The sequence below is a fragment of the Anolis sagrei genome, chromosome 3 (assembly GCF_037176765.1).
Source record: "Anolis sagrei isolate rAnoSag1 chromosome 3, rAnoSag1.mat, whole genome shotgun sequence".
Classification (NCBI taxonomy): domain Eukaryota; kingdom Metazoa; phylum Chordata; class Lepidosauria; order Squamata; family Dactyloidae; genus Anolis; species Anolis sagrei.
This window is the reverse complement of record NC_090023.1, coordinates 248,892,117-248,910,337: the sequence shown is the minus strand read 5'-3', so window position 1 is coordinate 248,910,337 and position 18,221 is coordinate 248,892,117. Positions and strand designations below refer to the sequence as shown.

Here is an 18,221-nt window from a genome sequence, read left to right as displayed (position 1 = left end):
AGAAATATGCCATATATTAGGATAAAGGAGGGTTGTTTATGTCCTCCAAATAGCTGCAGACTGTGTTTTAATGTTCATTGCCAAATCCAGCTGTTGCAAAGAAAAATAATCTGGAGAGAAACACTCCATCTCTTCACCTGCCATTTTTTCCTTCTCAGTCATGAAGCTTTCATTTTTGTCACTACTCCTCTTGATAAATTTTTTTGCTGTTTATATACATATCTTCATGTCTTTTTTAATGTTCTCAATGAGTAGTTGATAATGGGACAAGAAGTCATAGAGTGTATCTATGCTGTCGAATGTGTGTAGTTTGATACCATTTTAACTACTGTGGTTTAATGTGAAATCATGGGAGTAATTGTTTTACCAGGCTTCTCTGCCGAAAAATGCTGGTATCTCATTGAACTACAAATCCAAGGCTTCCATAGCATTGAGCCTTGGCAGTTAAAGTGGTATCAAAGTGCATTAATTCTGCAGTGTAGTTGCAGCCATAGACAAATATGGCCTATTGAAGGTTGTCCAATTGCACATGTACTAGAATGTGCAACATATTTACCAATGAAACACTTAATGCATTCAACACTAGTCTTGCTTCCCTGTAAAATGTATGTATCATCATATTTTTCCTAGTCAAGCTTTCTTTAACATTACAAAGTGTAAACAATAGAAATTTTTATTTCCTTTTCTCTTCTGCTTCCCTGAGCCATATGTGTCTGTGTTTAACACCTGATCAGCTGTTAGGGCTTGACAGACATGCACGTGCTCGGGAGGAGTCCATTCAGGGTGGAGAGAAGGAAAACACATTTTCCATGCCTGCAGGGATACACAGGCATGGACAGGTGCACTTTTTTCAGGAGGAATCCAGTTTAAAGGGCATCTTTTTAAGATGTCTTTTCCAGCCCTTAACCTGATTCCTCCTGATTCCTCCTTCATTTTAGCTAAACATAAATTAGACATCCCCCTACCCCGTTTTTAACCTGATTTAACCTGGATTATAATGCATGCTTAAAAGGGCCCTAGAAGGGAATTAGTACTATAGGAAAGAAATCTGGGTACTGTCCTTAAACACTGCTTAACTCAGCATGGAAATTTTTGTTCTAATATCATATATATTTTCTTTTAGAGCTCTTCAAACTGTTTTTCCTGGCAAGAGAAGCTTACTTCTTTCTCGATCTACTTTTGCTGGATCTGGAAAATTCACAGGACACTGGCTGGGTGATAATGATGCCACCTGGAATAATATGAAATGGGCCATACCAGGAATGTTGGAATTTAATCTTTTTGGCTACCCTTATGTGAGTCATTTGTATTCTAATAATAAGGTGTAGTTGAATTGCCAGCTATGCTCATAAACAACATACTGTTAATTTGGCTCTGATCCATATCTTACATTACTGTTTGATGTGATGATATAACTATTAGATGGTGTGTCCCCCTCCCCCGCCAATTGTAATTCCATTTGCTGATTCTTTCTTTCGGATGCATCTCCTTAGCGGTACAGCACTTGTCTGTAGGAATGCACTGCATCCTAAAGGCCAGGCTAATAAAACTTATGATCCACTAAGCCAGTTATGTCACTAATTTGAAAATGCATTACCATAAAATGGGGTAGGACATTAGTGGTTAGGATCATCTGATGGGACAGTAGCCAATGGAGACAAAACCAGCAAGTGCTTTGATGAATGAGACCAAAAGCTCCATAGCACCAAGAGAACAAATAAATCTTTGATAGCAGCCATGAGAAAACATAGCTGCTGATTTTGAGTGTCCTAGGTCATAGGCAAAATAAAACGAGCTCACTTTGCAACCGCTGCAAGTAATTCATATTGCTGTTTTTGAAGCAGAAGCACTTCTTCCATCTGATAATCTGACACATTGGGGAATCACAATTTACTATGAAGCTTCCAAAAAGTCCCAGAGACGCTTCAGTGTCCACACATCAAACAGATCCACCTGTGCATAACAGGAGGGAAGCAACTCCCCAGTAGATCCTTGCTGGCAATATCACTTCTCCTGTTGTGATCTTTTAAAAAAGAGACATTGCTAGCAAGGATTCAGCTGTAGAGCTACTTATTGACTGGAGAAACAGCAGCAGTGACCCATGTGCATTTAGCCCGGTTAGGTGAATAGAAAAGGGCTCCAGGACTATCCCATGCTGTATCTGGGGCAACTCCAGACCACAAGTCTCCAGATTACTTCAGTTGGTGTATTTTCAAATGCCTGGCTCAAAAGAGTAGCTTAGAAAGAGTAGCTTAGGGTAGAGTAGCTTAGAAAATGGTCCATGTCACAAAACTGCCCATTCACTAAGATAGTCAAAGGTCTTTTGCTCTGAAGGCTCTGCCTCTCCCTATTTAGAAATAAGCCACTTAGTCCTAGCAACTGCCTCCTCCCATGGCAACCACTTCATGATAAAAAAAAATCCTGATCTATATTATTATAGCTCTATTGCAAACCTGAAATGCCATTTAGACACTTATCTAATGTGTATAATTTTCAGATTGGAGCAGATATTTGTGGCTTTCTCCTAAACGTCTCTGAAGAACTTTGTAGACGGTGGTTACAAGTTGGAGCATTTTACCCATTTTCAAGGAATCACAATAGTGAAAAAAATGATGTAAGTTTCTTTTAAAAGCAGGTCACTTTTTTTACTCTTTTGAATTCGTTTCCCCCTGCAAATTATTTCAATAATAATTTGATAATTCACTTTCAGCCTAAGGATCCTGCATATTTTGGGCAAGACTCTCTCTTGGTGAATTCAACCAAACATTATCTAAACATACGTTACACCTTGTTACCATATCTCTACACCCTCTTTTATAAAGCACATGCCCATGGAGAGACAGTTGTGAGACCTGTTCTACATGAGTAAGTAGACAGTTTTGTTTTTAAGAAAATATTTTCTATTTCTTGTATTTATAATCAGCAATAAAAGACAATGCTTTTCTCAAAATCCATTGAATATTATTATAATTTAACCCCTAATACTAAATCCTAGTATTTGTGTCAGTATTAACATTGATCATAATGCTAAAATCTTTAGATGCTTCAATAGAGAGGGTAGAAGACTTCTCTAGGTTTAAACTCTGTAAGAGATTAAGGTGGTGATGGTGATAAATTAACTCTCTCTTCTACAGAAATCCAACATTCAAAAAATAAGGACAAGTGAATACAGGTTGAGCATCTCTTATTTGGAGTCCAAAATAATCCAAAATGGGTGACTGAGATAGTGATATCTTTGCTTTCTGGTGGTTCAATGTATATATTGCTTCTTGCACAAAATTATCAAATACGTTGTATAAAATTACCTTTAGGTTATGTATATAAGTTACATATAAAATGTAAATTAATTTTTCCTATAAGTGGAAAAATTATTTCATATCTGAGGACCTTGTCACATTGATGAGGGGCAGCAGGGCAATCCCAGCGCCCAGCCTCACTCTCGCTGATGACTTCCCATCACACACAGGGAAGTGTCGCCATGTGGCTTCTCCCAACGCTGGCTCTGTTGTTCCTTGTGGAACACAGGAAGTCTCCTGTGTTCTGGGCAAAGTGCCATATGATGTTTGTGCTACAGTTGATCTATGGAGCCCCGCTGAAAGTGAGTGTGCATCATGTAATGACTGGCATGACACTCTGTGGATCAACTGTGCTGTCATAGGACACTTGCGAAGGCATGTGTGATGAAGTCATAAGTGAAGTTTTGTAAAATGAAAATGGCCTCATTTTTGGCCTATGATATCTTTAAAAAGCACTTATAATTTCATTTCTTAATATCATTTCCCTTTCTTTTTAAAGTTAAAGATTTATTTACTGTACATATAAACTTTATTATGGTCCATGGACCTGCATCTGTTAAATAGACAACATACAGAAGTTAACAGATCACTCATATCAGGGAAAATATACTATACAGGCACATACTACACAGTGTCAGGTAATACCCTGGTCAGAGACTGGGCTCTTTCTTGGCCTTGCTTCCACTGCAAAAAAACTTTGGCACCATGAGGGTCACCCCATGGTGCTTGTCCTCCAAAAGTTATCTGACCTTCCCTTGCAGGGAATGGTTAGACTATCGGGTCAGGATTGGATGTAGGAGTTGGCCTCGTTGAGCTGAGTATTTACTGTACTTATACCCCACTCTTCTCACCCACGAAGGGGGACTCAGGGCAGCTTACAAACTATGGCAATCACTCAATGCCAGATTCAAACAATAATAGTAAAACACAATATTATAAAACTGGAAAAACATATACATATCAATTATAAATCTTTAAGATGCTTAAAACATAACAAAGGTCTAGAACCAACTTAACTTTATAAACATAAAAGCAATTGCTTCCACTGTTTTTATACAGGTTCCATCATATGGGTCATATTAATCCCCAAAGGCTTACTTAAATAGCCAAATCTTAAGATTTTTTTTCCTGAAGCTTCAGAGTGAGGGGGTTCTTCTGATGTCACTGGGGAGGGAGTTCCACAGCTGTGGGGCCACTACTGAGAAGACCCTGCTTTTCATCCCTGCCATCCACATGTGTGATGGGGGTGGGACCCAAATTAATGTACCCAAATAAGTTCATTGTGAAAACTCTCAAGACATACTTTCATCAGTTGAGGAATGGCATGAAAATGGATCCATCAAATGAATTGTATGTTAAAATACACATGAATTTCCATGTTGAAATATCTTACCCTGGTAGGGAGATTGGTTGGATATTGTGTGGGTTCTGGGAGATGCAATATAAACAAAGCTGACAGATTTTCACATCACTGCTCCTAGCTTGGCATATAATTATTTCAGCTCTCAGCCCATGTAATTTCAATTTCCAGTTCAGACTTACCAATAGAGCTCCTCTTCATTGAAGGTCCTTAGTAAGCATAAAGAGACTGGAATTGCATTCCCTTGGTGAACTTCTACTCTTTATTCACATTAAATGGAACTATACTGATCAGAGATGTCTAGTCCTGTAAAGATGAGTAAAAATAAGGTTGCATAGACATGTTGATGCTCATCTCTGTATTACATTATAATACTATGCTACTATATTATAATTTGCAACATTTAATGTTACAATGTTTTGTACGTGTTCCAGAAGAAATGCCTCATTAACACGATTTATTGCCTGAGATGTGCTCCATCAACAAAATGAGTGTCATCTTATTTGTGCAGGTTCTACTCAGATGAAGCCACCTGGGCTATTGACAAACAGTTCTTGTGGGGGCCTGGGCTGCTTATTACTCCAGTCCTGGATGAGGTATATCTAATTTTATTAACTTTATTAATGTTATTATCTAATTAATCATTTATAAAGTATATAATGCATGAATTCAGCATGCATTGAAAATTCTCTTATATGAAATCTAAACTGGAAAAATATTATGTTCACACAAATGTTTATATATGCAGTATTTGTTTATTTTTCATATCAGAAGTGGACCAAGAATACAATTGTAATGTCTTTTTAAAAAAACACAAAGTTTAAAAAAACTTGGCATTATATTAAATGTCCCATGGATATGGAAGGCTTGCTGCATATATATTACTGGTCAAAGGGCATTTATTAATTTATTTATTTATATTTAGTATTTAAATAATTTTAATTTAAATATTTAAATAATATTTAGTAATATATATTACTGGTCAAAGGACATGGATTCAACTATTTGAGGAAAAATACAGAAGGCAGTTCTTGATTTTGTCGCACACTAGTGTATAGATGTATCCTGCTGTAAGCTCCTACCATTTCACAGATCTTCAGCTCCCTCCAGCACTTATTCAAAATTGTATATGCTGGAACATGGCCATACAGGCCAAAAAACTCACAGCAACCCAGTCTTCTAAGAGTTACGAATAACTAAGCGCTCTGCTTAAGTAAAAACAGGCCCAATATATGTAGAAAAATAACAATTTCTAAGTATGGTTCAAGACCCACCCCCCCCCCCCATGTGTCAGGTTAAAAAAAAAACCTGGTTTCCTCATAAATTGGTTAAGCAGTTAAAATTATAAGTAAACCAGGGTTTTTTTTAAAAAAACTGATACATTTTGGTGGTTGGGGGTGGGAGGAAGTTGAATCTTTAATTCTCCCTCTGGCTACAGGCCTGCCATTGGCTTCTTTCTTGACCTTCTCCCCATCTGATATTAAACCTTTAGAAAGAGAAAGACAGACCAGATTTCCTTCCTTCCTAAAACATTTATGTCAGTCCTTCTGACAAGAGATTTTGAGATGGCTTACAACTTTTTTATTATTATTAAAAAAAACAAGCTTAAGAATATCATTCTAACAGCAAAAATAATCTCACAACCTCTGAGGATTCTTGCCACAGATGCAGTCGAAACGTCAGGAGAGAATTCTTCTAGAACATGGCCATACAACCCAAAAAGCCTACAACAACCCAGCAAAAATAAATGTCTGGAGGAGTAGGAGAAGGGTTTTATATCCCACCTGGAATTCAAGGAAGCTACTAGAAGTCAAAGCATACTAATAATCTATAGAAAATAGTAGTTATTGAAAACCTCTGAAATAAAATGAGATCTTGTTTCGTTTGTACCAGCTAGGTATTTTAAATATGTAACTCTATCATTTTGGCATGAAAGGATTAATAACTATGGTGGTTTTCTTTCTTTCTGCAGGAGAAAATGAATATTTCTCTATAGTATTCTCCGTGTATTTGAGTGTCCCAAAAATTGATTAAAATGTGTGGGGTTTTTTTCTACAGAGTAATTTCCCCACAACAATTTATATGTTCATAGTCTAGATTGTTCTGATATATTTCCCAATGGTCTTTACTAACATTTGGGAAATCTACTTTTTTAACGTGGAAATGAATAATTGAAAACATTGTTTTCATTCTTAGTGCCATCAACAGTAAAGTGATTGGGAGTGTTTTTGTCCTGTTGCATAATCCCCATTGAAGGATGCACGTACAAGACAATTTTGTAATGGATTGCTCTCTGCTTTGAGGAAATCTCAAAATAAATTACATTATGTACTTTTATTGGTATGGAGTTTGTGTTATGTGAGGATGTCCTATAATCTCTTCTCCTGTTTATTTACATTTCAGGGTGCAAACACAGTGGATGCGTATATGCCTGATGCTGTGTGGTATGAGTATGAAACAGTAAGTATATAACTATAACAACAACAACAACAAAATGTCAATTTTTTAAAAGATGTGATACTAAAAAATTATAACACCATTATCTGCTACAAAAAAGCAAGTTCAATGGCAATTCGGTGTACATCTCGTGGTAAGATTCATTGTCTTTCAATTGAGCTAACTCCTGTCCACAGACTCCCATTGATACAATAGCAGAGTCTAACAGAATGATGAATAAGAAATAAATAAATAATAAAACTTTATTTTTAACCTGCCCTCTCTCCCCAAGGGGACTCAGGGCAGCTTCCAAAAACACATCACCAATTGTATCTTCCTCTGCATCCCATAACACAACAACAAAAAGCTCCAAAAAAAAAAAACCCCAAAGGAGGCCCTTTACAAGAGAAGGAAAGAGCTGCAAGGAGGAAGGAGAAGGTCTGGTTATGACTGTCAGAATAGAAATAGATGTATGTATAGGACTGCACCTTCAATAACTGTTTGCTCACAGGGATTTTTAGAGAAAGGGGATTTCAATATTTGATATAAAACAACATAGATTTCTAAGGAGGACAGCTTTTCTTCCCAGACTGATCAGCAGATTAATATAGTGTGTCATTTTATGATATCAATATTTTGAAGTAAGAGCTTTTGCAATAACACTAACTGTGATTTCTAGAAATATGAGAAAGACAACTCTTCTTTGGATGCACTCAGATGGAAACTTGAATGTATGAATATTGTAAATTTGTATTTTGGCCTTTTCATTTCCATGAATTAGGGCAGAAAGGCAATTTGGAGGAAACAACAATGTCAGATGTATCTCCCAGCAGATAAACTAGGACTTCATCTCAGAGGAGGCTACATCTTTCCTACTCAACAACCAGCCAACACAACCGTTTTCAGGTACTGTATGAAGGCTGCATTTGAAGTCTGTTTTACTCTAAACCCTTTTAATTTTTGTAGATTCCTAAAATATCCAAAGTTAGCATCATTGCAGTAAACCAGTTAAACAATGTACTATTATTGATGCACACTCCCCTATTTCAGATATCAGTTAAAAGTGTGTACAGATTTTCAGTAGTGAGCAGTATAATTGTCTTTTCTTGTTTCTTGTTTGTATTCTTTTTATTTTCCCCTTTTCCATCTGTATAAGACTATATTCAAGTGCTAACCAGGTCTGACATTAGTTTAGTTTAGAAGAGCCCTATTTTATGTGTCACATTCATACAGATTAAATTTTAGTATGACAATGAACATTATGAACATCTTGATAATGACTGAACTTTTCAAATGTTTCATATATTTTCAACAAACTGTGTAGATCAGTAGTGATGTCCACATTGTAATAATGAAAATCAGATACTGAAAATGACTGTATCTTTCAATCAAGTGTAACCATCATTGTCAATTACTTTATTGTCCAGACTTTTAAAATTATAATGCTTCAGGTGACATGAACACTATCACATTTTTTTACAGTCGTGTAAACCCTATGGGGCTTATAATTGCCTTAAATGACAATGGAACAGCAACAGGAGAATTATTCTGGGATGATGGTGAAACAAGAGGTAATCACAAAAAAATATATACTAAAAAAGAATACACACGTCCAGAGGTCTTACTGTATAATGCCAGTCTGAGGGCAAAGTACAAGGTCCCTCTATCACAATATTTGCAAAATTGAGATAGAAGGATGATCATTGAAGTGATGTGTATAAAATATGGGGTATGATGTTAATTGTGATTTTCTGTTCAGAATGATCATATTGTGTGAATAATGACCATAAAATAACGATGAGTGCCAAAAGTGGATACAAAATTATTTCAAGTATTTCTACTAGACTCCAGCAAAGGATCACCGCCTTGTCGGGGCGCTGGAGCTTGAGCACCTCAATGATGTCATGAGCGAAACCGTGAAGGGACACCCAAGACGGGACGGTTGTGGCAGAGAGGTCAGACCAAGCGTGATCCCTGGGGAAGGCAATGGCAAACCACTCCAGTATCCTTGCCAAGAAAACTAAATGGACCGACAGGGAGCTCTGGCGTGGGCTGGTCCATGAGGTCACGAAGAGTCGGAGACGACTGAACGAATGAACAACAACAACAACATTTCTACTAGAGGCTAGCATTATGTGCATGCCCAACTATTTCTGAATTGCTATTATCCCAATTTCTGAATGAGTCACAGATCCTCCAGGACCACTTGACTTTCTGAATTTTTGGGGGATATACAAAAGGAGCTCAATAACTCAGAGACTTACTGCTCAAGTAGAAACTTTTAAAAATGTATTTGTTGTTAATGGTACTAATTTCTTTTAAAAAATGCCAAAACGGTTTGACCTTTTGCCTTACATCTAGATACTATCATTAGTTAGAAGTACCAAATTAATCTATAGATTGTCAGAAACCATTTATACAATTGACTCAGTGGGTATAGTCTAGTAATTATACTCAGGCTCTTGCCTTTTATAAAAATATGTTTTTTTCTTCTTCTACAATCAACCTCCCAGTGTCTCTAATCACTGATATCTAGCAGAGGACTGAACTTCTGAGTTAATAAATTGGCTGATAATTGTAGCATCCTTTAGTTTTATTAATAGGTACTTCTAATGCTTCAGTAATGTTTTTTTTTTAAAAAAAAATAATCATTTTAAAGAGAGAGAGAGAGAGAGAGAGATAGCAAAACCAAATGTGCCTAGAATTTTTTTATTTGTTTTATAAACCAATTCTCCCCATTAAAATGATTGAGAAAGGTCTTGAAAGTCCTGGATGCTCAGTACCTGCTGTGTGCATTTCTTTTGCTGCTCAAGATTGAAGATATGCACACACAAGCTCTTCTTAACAGCTGTTACTATAGGAAATGGTACCATCTGCTTTGCAATCCTAACTCTCTGAGGCTAAAATGGCAGTGCTAACTCCAAACAGCATACGCCTTTGATAGACATACCATTTATTAAGCTTTCTTTCTCTATAACTCCATGGTGTTTTCAAGTTTTGAACTTTGAAAGTAAGCGCGTGGGAGTGAAATGTCACAAGTGCAGTGAATCCCACGTGTAAACTCAGAATATTAGAATGTCAGAGTAAATTCTAAATTATTTAGTACAAACATTCCCACTATTTCTACTCCATTTCAGAACAGAGGCTGCAATTTTGTAGCTGTAGGGCTTAGGGCTGCCAATTTACCAGCAATAATAAATTGCCCTGCCATCCTCTTTTGCCTTTAATAGCAGTGTGTGAAGATCAACAAGTGGGGTGTAACGATAAACATTATCCTCTGTTAATTGCTCCTTAGCAATCCAACCATAAAACCATAAATATAGTGGATAAGGCAAATGGTGGTAACTCCATTGAACCTGAAGTAGGAAACACACACAAAATGTTCTTTTTATACCAGCATTTTAAAATTCTCTATTTATCAAGCCTACATAGCTACATGTCTTTTCTTTCTTTTTGTTTCAGTGGTCCTACTGTTCTGATGCATAAGGAACTCACTTTTTTGTTTGTTTGTTTTTTGTGATGGGTCTTTTGTGCCTTTAACAGCAGTCTTGCAAACATAAATGCCAAGGGAAAAGCATTTCCATGTTGAGAGGACCTTAACCTGTCATGTTTTAAATGGACATGCAGTTGTATACAACAACAATTAGCATATTATCTCAAGAGTTTGGAACATCTTTTAATATACTTGAATAACATGGTCAGAATTGGCCAGGAATCTCACCCAAAATAACATATCAAATCAATGAGTTGATATTGTACATATGTAACTTCACCTCCCCCACCACACACATATTCCATGTTATCACCTTTCAAACATTAATTCCGGCATTTGACACAACCAATAGGGATATAACATATTCATTGGGGTTGGTGATGATGATTCTGATGATAATAATATTCATCATTTCTTGCAAGTGTATTGCATAAGATCTTTTTGTGCAAATTCCCTCCTGCCCCTCCTATCCTAATACCTCCAAAGGTGAGAGGAATTCCTGTCCTTTCTGATGTGTTCTGGCCAAAACTTAATGCATTTTTAAAAGTGTTTCTTAATCTCTCAATGTGATGCAGTCTTTTTCTTCAAATGTTAGAAATTTGCAAATATTTTTACATCCTACCATTATTATTACATATTTGGTGATTCACCCAGTTGCATTTTATTTTTCTTTCTGCCAGTAATGGATTTTGTTTGTGAACAAACGTCAATTTTGCATTGTCATGTAGCTAGAGTGATAATCAATTTTATTTAATCAGTGTTTTTCTTTAAGATATTTATTTTAAATATGTATTTTTTTATAATTTAGGTACAGTGGAAAATAAAGCCTACCTCTTATATCAATTTACTGCCTCCAATGTAAGTATGCTTTCACCAGGAGTAGAGATAAGTAACATTATTCTCCAACTGATGCTCTTTGTGGATACTGATGTCAAAAATACAAAAATTATCTGAGAATTTGAAAAATGTGAATATTGCTAAATATTTTGTTTGATAGTTGGTATCAGATAGTCAATAGTGAATTTAGTATTGCTAGTGTTTGATAGCTGTCAAAAAAGTAGCATTTACACTAGTGTCATAAAGTAGGATTTCAAAATCAATTCCTTGATGTGCCATGTTATTTTGCAATTGATAATAGCTGCCATATTGTTGCTGTGTGATTTAAAGTTGTTTCGTTCCCCGTTCCATTTCCCATGTTGATCTGGCGGCTCAACCAGCAACAATACATTCAAAGAGGGACAACTACTAGCAATTTTGCTCCTGGTGATAGCCACTAAACCAAGAAAATGACTGTGATGGTAACCAGGTTTAGTGCCACTAGGCTGTGTGGACTCCTTTTTCACCACCAGACTGGCTTGGTGCCATACAGTGTGGACATCCACCTACCATCAAATAGCCTGGAAGACTCCTCTTATTCTGATATCTGATAGAATGAGTCTAGTCCTGAAAATAGACCAAATTATAAGGAATCCTTGCTTTAGGATACATTATGTTTAGAACTTACAAATACATTATGTTTAGAACTTAAATATTCAACTTCCCGGTTGACTGTAATAATCATTTCAAAGTTTGAGCAGTGGAACTGGAAATTTGAGGAAATTCTGAATGTTTGTAAAGATTAATTGCAGTTCTGTGCTTATCAAGAATGCTCTTGTCCTTTGCCTTTTACAATATATCCTACATTAAATTGTATTACATATTTTTGACATTAATATTGAAGGTTGAAATATATACAGAAACTTTTCACTTTCTGTATACATATATATGGATTGTAGTGCTAACAACAATAATTTAATGTTTGTCAAAGGCTATCATGGCTGAAATCACTGGGTTGTTGTGTGTTTTCTGGACAATATGGTCATGTTCCAAAAGCATTCTCTCCTGACGTTTCATCTGCATCTATGGCAGGCATCCTCAGAGGATGTGACCTCACAACCTCAGAGGATGCCTGACATAGATGAAGGCAGGCATCTGGAACATGGCCATACAGCCTGGAAAAGACACAACAACCCAATTTAATGATTGCTTATAAATAGTTGACAGTAATATTTTTTATAATTAATCTCATGTACTTTTAAATATTACAAGAGTTTTTATAAATCAACCATGACACATTTTCCTGCCATCTTATTGTGTAGTCTTGTGTAGGAACTCTCTTAGGAACAGACCTGCAGCTTCCTTTGTATAGGTTTATGCCATATATCATAATGGCAGGCTTGTAGATACTGGTTTCTTTGGGTTTGAACTCATGTTGTTTTGTGAGCCTATTATTCTTCAACTATTGTTACGATCGTCAATTTAAAGTAAAAGTATTTAGATTATATTTAACATTTTTCAGATGTGTATTATGAAAGGGAGAGAAAAAAATAAAATCCAAAATACAGTTTTACATTTATAAGAGTAAACATACTGATTAGCTATCTGTTCCAATTTGCCTATCTCTCAGAAGTGAATGTCTTAGAAAAACTCTAACATTATTGAACAATAAGAATAAGGATACCTAGGGCCCTTCAAGACCAGTCCTATATCCCAGGATCTGATCCCAGGTTTTGTGTTTATCCCATATTATATGGCAGTGCAGAGTCATATAATCCAGTTTAAAGCAGAAAACCTGGGACCAAAACCTGGGATATAGGGCCTATCTGAAAGGACCCCTAGTGTAATTCTTTGACAAGTCTTCTTCCCTCGAACTGCCACTGTGACATTTACAGTATCATTGTCAGTTTTTATAGACTTGCCCAAGCTATGATTGCTCTTCTTCCTGCAGCCATCTTCTTACTAATGCTTCTAGATATTCCTTTGCAGTGAAAGTCTCATTCTTCCGGTTCCATGAGTCGTCATCATCTTTACTCTCTAGAATTTATTCTATATTCTTCTCCAACAAGCTTGAACTCTACTGATCTTTTTTTTCCTGCATAGTCAAATGCCCCCCACTTTCCTATTTTTAAAGGTTCCCTTTGCTACTTCTATGCATCCCCCACTGCTTTTCTCCGGGTCTTATACTCATAACAGTTGCTGCAGCAACCATAACAATTACTGCAGTGCAGCTTGCAATCAATCCATCATTCTGAAGTGGGGAGTTATTTAAGGTTGTCTCTGCAATTTGTTTCAAGCTTTATAAAAAAAAAATGCATGTTCTAAATATGTCCTAAAGAAAGATCAGGCTACAAAGTTCAAATGAACTGAACAAATATAATAATGAGAAGATTAGTACTGGGAATTATATATTTTTAAAGGAATTCATTTTATTTTCTAAGTGGTGCTTTACTGTTGTATTTCTCAGAAGTAACTAAGAATTTCATTAGTTATTTATAAAATCCTGAATGTTTTTTATTCATTAGAAAAAGATGATCTCACATGTGATCTTCCCTCTGCACCATTTAGAAAGGTCATATCATGTTCCTATAAAGCTAAATGAGAAGTTACAGTTATGCTACAAATGGACCATTACATTCCTCATTAGCTTTTATTCCTTCTCCCCATTCTGGACCCTTCTTTTGCTACTCTTTTTAAATGTTCCCATCAGTAATAATGTTAGAGCTATATCTTTGCTACTGAAAAAAATGAATTAATTGCTAGTAAATGATTATTTGTAATTAAATATTTTCAGGTTGTACCCAACACTTGTTCTGAGGAACATGGGTTTTGTGTTTGGCTTTCTCTTCTTAGACTAAGATTAATAATTAACAGCATTTAGTGGAAGGCTTTCTTTCATTAGGCTGGTAGTATTAGTGCTACCGTGAGAAGGAGAATGTCAATACTGATTTCTATCATCAGTCTACTCTTCTCCAGCCTTCTTTCCTCTCAGGTTAGTTATCTGATGCTCTTGGATTCTCTTACAGTACAAATTTATCTTTCTTTCACAATACTCTTAAATATTAAATTCAGGGATAATGTGGAGCTAGAGTATTGATCTGATAGACTTCTTGACTCCCCTTGAGGAGATAGGGCAAATTATAAATAAAAGTTGTTGTTATTATTGTTGTTGTTGTTGCTATAGTTATTATTATTTTACTGACAAAAATTATTATTATTATTATTATTATTATTATTATTATTATTATTCCTGCAGATCTTGACTTAGAATAAAGTCGGCCCTCTGTATCCATAGATTCAACCATACAGACATATCATTTTATATAAAGGGCGCCATTTTACTTGACCATTGGAACTTGGGCATCCATGAGTTTATGTATTGTAATAAAACCCCACTAGATACCAAGGGACCACTGTATCCATTGGAAACAAAAATAAATAGAGAGAGCTATATCTTAAGAATGTAGGGTGTCTGCAGAAAGCAGTTGGGTTTGGGTTTCCCTAGACTGTAATGGCAACTGAATGCACAGCCCTGTGATACTTGGTAGTGCTAGAAAGAGTGATAGGGATTTCTAAAAATGTCTGTTTATTTTATATGCCTATATAGCAAGTAAAATTTCATGTAAACATTTCTCAAGCAAAAAATGGGATGCAAGTGAAAAAAAATTAAGAAGCCGTATTCAATAATATGCTCCTTGGAACTTGGCACCCTGATGCCTTGATGTTTTACCATCTTTATGGGAGGCTTCTCTCATGTTCCTGCATGGGGAGCTAGAACAGACAGAGGGAGCTCATCTGTGTTTTCCCCGGATTCGAACCTTTGATCTGTCAGTCTTTAGTCCTGCTGCCACAAGGGTTCAACCCATTATGTTATAGTAGGTAGATTCTGGGAGGAGAAAACTGCATTTTGTCTTTCTTCTTCAAAGGATATTGGCTGCATTGTATTATACAGTTGCCCTTTCACATTTGTAGTTTTAACTTTTGCAGATTTAACTATTAACAAATTTGATTAATATGAGCTCTCTAGGAATCTCTGCATCCTACAGTACAACTTTATGGTCAACCTCTGGTAGAAGTTGCTCTGGAGTATACAGAGATTCTAAAAGATATGTTGTTGAGGCCTGTGAAGCCTCTGAGGATGAGAATGAGGATTTTCTGGTTGAACCTGGTGTTTCTGTGGGGGAAAGCAAAGCTGTTTTTTGAGACGATGGGAATGTTTTGCATTGATCTGATGTTGGGGAAACAGGAAGTGATTCTCATTGGCCAGCGATTGACTCTAAAAGGAATGGGGATGAGACAGGAGGGTTACAGTCAACCCAGTATTTACAGATCTAAAGGGATAGTGTGAAACAGAGACAAATCCAGAGTTCCCAGAGACTGAAAGTTAAACTAAGGGAACCCAGGTGTGAGAAAGACTGATGTCATGGGCAAGTGGGAGTATTCTTAAGGAATTAGAGTCAATGTTGGGTGGGGAGATCAACATTGGATTTTCATGTGTCAAGTTGCCTATCTTGGGAGGTCCGAGTTATGAGTTCTGTTCTTGGATCTGTGTCTTGTTTTCCTGATTAAGTTCCATGCCTTCTGTTTGAATTACAAATCTTGTTTAAAGTTTCAAGCCTTTGGAATTATAATCAAGTTCAAGTATCCATCCTTTGGATTATGATCATGTTCATGCTTTTAAGTGTTTGTATATAATTCTAGTTTAAGTGCAACAACCCTGGAATTACAGTTTCTTGCTTTTGGCTTAAGTGAGTTTTGACATTCCTATTCAGAGTTGGTCATTGCTTTTAGTTAAGCTTCTGGAAATCTTGCTCATGAATGTATTTTGAAACTGTTTTTATATTAGATACCTTTTTTAACAAACATACTATTCTTGTTCATATGTGTGATGTTTGGATGAAAAGGGGATCAAGTAGGTGGCTGGGCTGCAGCAATTGTTCTCTCAGGTAAAAAATGATAGGTTTTTTCATGGTTTATCCACTTCTGTGGGAGTCTTGTGGCCCTAACTAATTTGAAAGTGGAGGGCTTACTACATTGCATTTATTTATAGCACTAATTCCCCATTCTTCATCCAAAAAGGCAGTCAAAGCAACTTACAAATTGTTGATTGGATAGTTTCTGATCTTAAGGATTATAATCTAATATAACACAATGCACAAAAAGAGATAGCAGTGTAAGACAGCAACAATCCACTTCATACTACATCTACATTATAGGACTTTGTGCTGAAATAATTAAAAATAAGCAAGTAAAACACACCCATGAAACATTGTTTTACTGCTTTATCAGGCCCTCACTCAGTATGTGTACTTTTGCTATCTTCCAGGATGTCTTAACTATGTCTGTGGCACAAAATGGTTACCAAGATCCAAATAACTTAGAATTTCAGGATGTCAAGATCTTTGGATTATCCCTAGAAGTTACAGAAGTGAAAGTCACATCAAACAACGTGGCTCAGAATTATCCTGTCAATTTCAATTATAATGCTGCAGATAAGGTAAATAAATATTGATAAATGTTTTCATAAATTCCTAGAAGAGAAATGTTTCAAATAGAAGTGACATGTGTTATAATTAGCCATTTTAAAGATTTCTGGTCATGATAGTTGAACTGGGAGGAGGGAATTTATTTACCAAACTAAAATAAAATGAATGCATGGCCTTTGCATATCAATCAAATGTCTACTTTTAAGCCTGACTTTTAAAAAATCTAAGAGAAGACATTTGGGAATATTTTTGCTTCCCCGTCAAAACAAACTAAAATGAATTTATTACTCACTGTACGAACCAGATTCACAAAGTACTGATATTAGGCCTGTGCGATCAATGAAAAATATGTTTCAATACTCATTAAAATTGGGGAGGGGTGAATAGTTTTTGAAGGTGTTCCTGAAATTATGAACCTAATTTTTTTGTAATTTTAACAAAGTAATAAATTTTTGTTACTTTTTTCATCAAGTAATTGAGCAAGTGGGGAAACATCACGGTTTCATGCTATGGAATCTTGAGACTGATGGTTTTGGAATGCACCAATCAAATTATGAACAAGAAAGTTCTAGTAATTAAAACTAAAAATCCTAATGTTCAATAGTATGGAACTATGGCAGATAAAGTTTTTGTGGTGTGAAGAAAATCGCTGAACTCATTGCTATCTTGAAGAAGAAACATAGCGAAGAATCACTTGTCTAAATAAAAACAAATTAAAAATCAACAACCAAGCAATGGAAAAGATTAACATTGGCAGTTATCATTTCATTCATATAAAATTGAATTTTAATTGTACGGTAGACAAGATAAATGATCTCAATTTGTGTGAGGTTGTATATTATTATTCTTATTTTCATAGGTTGTTCATATAACAGGCCTTCAGCTTAAACTAGGGGAAGAACACACAGTCTCCTGGAACCAGGTCTTGAAAGATAGTGATAAATTTGATTGTTATCCTTATCAAGATGCAACACAGGCAAATTGTCAAGCCCTAGGCTGTACCTGGGAGGTAAGCATGATGATGGTGGTGGTAGTGGAAACATCAAGTGATTTAATAACTAAACATTTGCTTTCTGAATACGTTTTGCATTTTAGATGTATGTTGGCTGAAGCTGTATCTACACTGTGGAATTAATGCCCCTTGACTGCCATGATTCAATACTGTGGAATCATGGAAAATGTGGTTTTACAAGGTCTTTAGCTTTCTTTACCAAAAGAGTGCCTGGCCAAACTACAAATCCCTTGATTTTATAGCCTTGAGCTATGATAGATAAAATAGCCTCAAACTGCATTAATAGTAGTGTAATATAATTGAATAAATTCTCATTAAAATT

General features: G+C 35.8%; 1 protein-coding gene across 1 annotated transcript in view; it reads left to right on the top strand.

The window, feature by feature from the left end:
• The window catches only part of SI (sucrase-isomaltase), a 182,956-nt gene that overhangs the window by 99,628 nt on the left and 65,107 nt on the right, over window positions 1-18,221 (top strand). Inside the window, exons 16-25 of the mRNA XM_060767585.2 lie at window positions 1,124-1,295; window positions 2,498-2,614; window positions 2,711-2,865; window positions 5,168-5,252; window positions 7,060-7,116; window positions 7,874-7,998; window positions 8,575-8,663; window positions 11,394-11,443; window positions 16,728-16,898; window positions 17,747-17,896. Coding sequence (XP_060623568.2) covers window positions 1,124-1,295; window positions 2,498-2,614; window positions 2,711-2,865; window positions 5,168-5,252; window positions 7,060-7,116; window positions 7,874-7,998; window positions 8,575-8,663; window positions 11,394-11,443; window positions 16,728-16,898; window positions 17,747-17,896 — 1,171 coding nt within the window. The remainder of the gene's footprint in view (window positions 1-1,123; window positions 1,296-2,497; window positions 2,615-2,710; window positions 2,866-5,167; window positions 5,253-7,059; window positions 7,117-7,873; window positions 7,999-8,574; window positions 8,664-11,393; window positions 11,444-16,727; window positions 16,899-17,746; window positions 17,897-18,221) is intronic.